Genomic DNA, 2918 nt, shown 5'->3' with positions numbered 1-2918 from the left:
TACTCTCATTTATGCGACATGGCTTTTCAGTGATGGTGTTCTCTTTTGGAAACACGTGACTTCGGCATTGCAAATGACTTAAGGTATAATTCAGTGTTTCACATAAGTTTTCCATGGTAAGATCTCTCTTAAATCTCTGAATGCCCTTGGAATTATTATTCACACATTTTGTAAAACTGGAACTCCAAGAGCCATGAAAAACTCTGTATAAAGTAAAGGAAAATAAACTGTTGATCGCTGCAGACAGAGAGTTGAAAGAGGTATTCATATGCAGTAATGTTTCTATTACTGTACCATCTGCCACAGACAATAGTGATCTTTGTTTGAAATATGTTAATGCAAAATATATCTTGAAGTAAAAGATGGAAAATCTTTCTTTTTCTTTTTTGCATGTGAGGCTATCCCTGACACTTAACAAGCTAAAAATCACCACACCACTAATGGGTACGACTGCCTGTAGGGAATAAGGAATCATACAGTGTCATTTTTACTATAGGTTATCTCTTCTATTTCTATTATATTGGTTAAAATTTCTTATATTCTTTTTTTTTTTTCTTTGCATTTCTTGTTAAGGAAATTTCTCAATACATGAATTTATTGGGTTTATTGACCACACCGCTTTTCTGTTAAATTCACTCCAAATGGAATGAAGTCAAATATATACACGTGTTTTAAACCAGAAAGAAAATCCGGACTGAAAGTCCCTTTTCTCTTCGTGCACGATCCCTCTCATAATCAGCGGACAGCCGTGAAGACGTAACCATATTTGGGACTGTTGACAGCATTATACTGGTGAAGGAGAACGTTGCCTACGACCTGCGATGTGTGACTCCCGGACGTTGCTGAGGATCCTGCAGCTTTGGTTATTGTTACAGGACTGGCAGCTTGGGCAGCTATAACAGCGCTTGGTCTGGAAGGTGACGAATACGCAGGTGAAGCAGCTGCTACAGGTGTTGTGTCTCCTGCAGCTGCTTTGGGCAAAAATCCAGTTTTTCTTCCTGCTACAAAGCTAACAGTATGTTCTTTTCCGTCTTCATCTACGTAAGTATAGGTTCCGACAATGTTTCCATCAGCATCAGCTTCCTCAGTCCGTGAATAACTATCAGAATCGAAGGCAAACTTGTACGAAGCATCTGCTTGAATGTCGGTCCCCTCTCCAGACTTCAGCAGAGGTGAGACTCCTGCTAGAGCATTGGCTTCTTCTTCAGAGAGAACAGGAAGAATACGTCCAGTTGGAATTCCAGTTTCTGCACCTGGAACAGATGGTCCTTGAGGAAGGGAGTCTCCTTCAGCAATGTAGCCGGTGTCAGCTCCAGCAACGTACTGGATTTCCCTATTTACGTCATCATCAGCAATAAAGGAATACCTTCCCTTGACGTTGTTCTGTGCGTCTGCACTTTCATGTCGTGAGCTACTCTGAGTCTCGTAGGAGAAAGAGTAGCTTCCATCGTCAAGAGAAGAGCTTCGTACTTGTGCTTCTTCAGCTGGTGCTGCTGGGGCAGCAGGCTTGGAATGGGCATCAGGCCGTGAAGAGCCAGGAGATGCACTTTTGGTTGACACAACAGTTGGACTGGAAGACTGGGTATGAGACTCAGAACTTGGCACATCTGGGGCAACAGGTAAGTGGTCACCTTCAGCAACAAAACCGGTAGCAGATCCAGCAACATAGTTCACAGTCCTTCTAATTCCATCATCAGCATCAAAGCTGAAAGTTCCCTGTACGTTAAGGTTGGGATCAGCACTTTCGGATCGCGAGCTTTGACCAGCATCATAACTGAAAGAGTAAGAGGCGTCCCTTGGAGCGGAGTCACGTGGGGAACTGTATGTGGCACCAGTCAGAGGGCTACCACTTACAGAACCAGAAGTGGCAGCGGCAAGCTTGTTAGCCTCTTCCTCAGACAGAACAGGAAGAATGCGTCCAGTTGGAATACCAGTCTCTGCACCTGGAACAGATGGTCCTTGAGGAAGGGAGTCTCCTTCAGCAATGTAACCAGTGTCAGCTCCAGCAACGTACTGGATTTCCCGATTTACGTCATCATCAGCAATAAAGGAATACCTTCCCTTGACGTTGTTGAGAGCATCTGCTGCTTCTTGACGTGAGCTTCTCTGAGTCTCGTAGGAGAAAGAGTAGCTTCCATCACCAAGAGCAGAGCTTTGTACTTGAGCTTCTTCAAGTGGTGCTGATACGGCTACAGGCTGTGAAGGAGCACCTGACTGGGAGGCGACTGCAGACTGCGAAGGAGCGGGAGGAGCATCGTAAGTGGAAGCCGCACTTTTGGTCGAGACGAGAGGAGCAGTGTCAGCCACTGGGGCAACTGGCAGATGAGATCCGCTGACAAGGAAGCCTTGGTCATTAGCTGTATAATCCAGCTTTATGTCTGCCCCGGATGCATCCTTGTATCCAAACGAGCCAAAGACGTCCCCGGGAGCATTTGCCATTGCAGACTCATAGGCTCCGTCACCAGTGTCGTAGCCATACTTGAAGGTCCCGTCGTCGTGGAGAACATAGTATTGTGCCCTGGCACCGACGCCTACGGTCGGAATCTTGTACTCGGCATCAGGGCGTGGAAAACTCAGCGTGCTAACCACCGCCACGGACAACACGGTCTGAAAAGAAAGCGAATCTGTATAGATTTTGTAGGCGGGAACATTTGTATCAGAAGCCATTTGGCTTGAAATTGAAGAGTTCCTTACCAGTGTAATTTGATCGTAATTCATAGACATTTTCCATTTAATATGGAATATTTGTATTACAAAGCAGTTGACATGATTTTATCAGTAAGTCAAATACTTGCACATTTACACTTCAAAATCTACATATTGCATGTGTATGAATCTTTTACAGAATCTTTATGTTTTAAGCCTGTGTTCCCCCACTTCGACTGTAATCCAGCTCGGGATCCACGACGGTGACATAT

At 44.9% G+C, this 2918-nt stretch overlaps 1 protein-coding gene across 1 annotated transcript in view; it reads right to left on the bottom strand.

Annotated features, from left to right (window-relative positions):
• Positions 1-589: 589 nt before the first annotated feature.
• Positions 590-2918, bottom strand: part of LOC119591967 (endochitinase A-like) — a 3023-nt gene continuing 694 nt past the window's right edge. Inside the window, exon 2 of the mRNA XM_037940720.1 lies at positions 590-2607. Coding sequence (XP_037796648.1) covers positions 736-2607 — 1872 coding nt within the window. The 3' untranslated portion in view covers positions 590-735. The remainder of the gene's footprint in view (positions 2608-2918) is intronic.

This window comes from Penaeus monodon, chromosome 29, assembly GCF_015228065.2.
Source record: "Penaeus monodon isolate SGIC_2016 chromosome 29, NSTDA_Pmon_1, whole genome shotgun sequence".
Taxonomy (NCBI): Eukaryota; Metazoa; Arthropoda; class Malacostraca; order Decapoda; family Penaeidae; genus Penaeus; species Penaeus monodon.
Note: the sequence above shows the minus strand (reverse complement) of the source record. Positions and strands in the feature narration are given on the sequence as shown.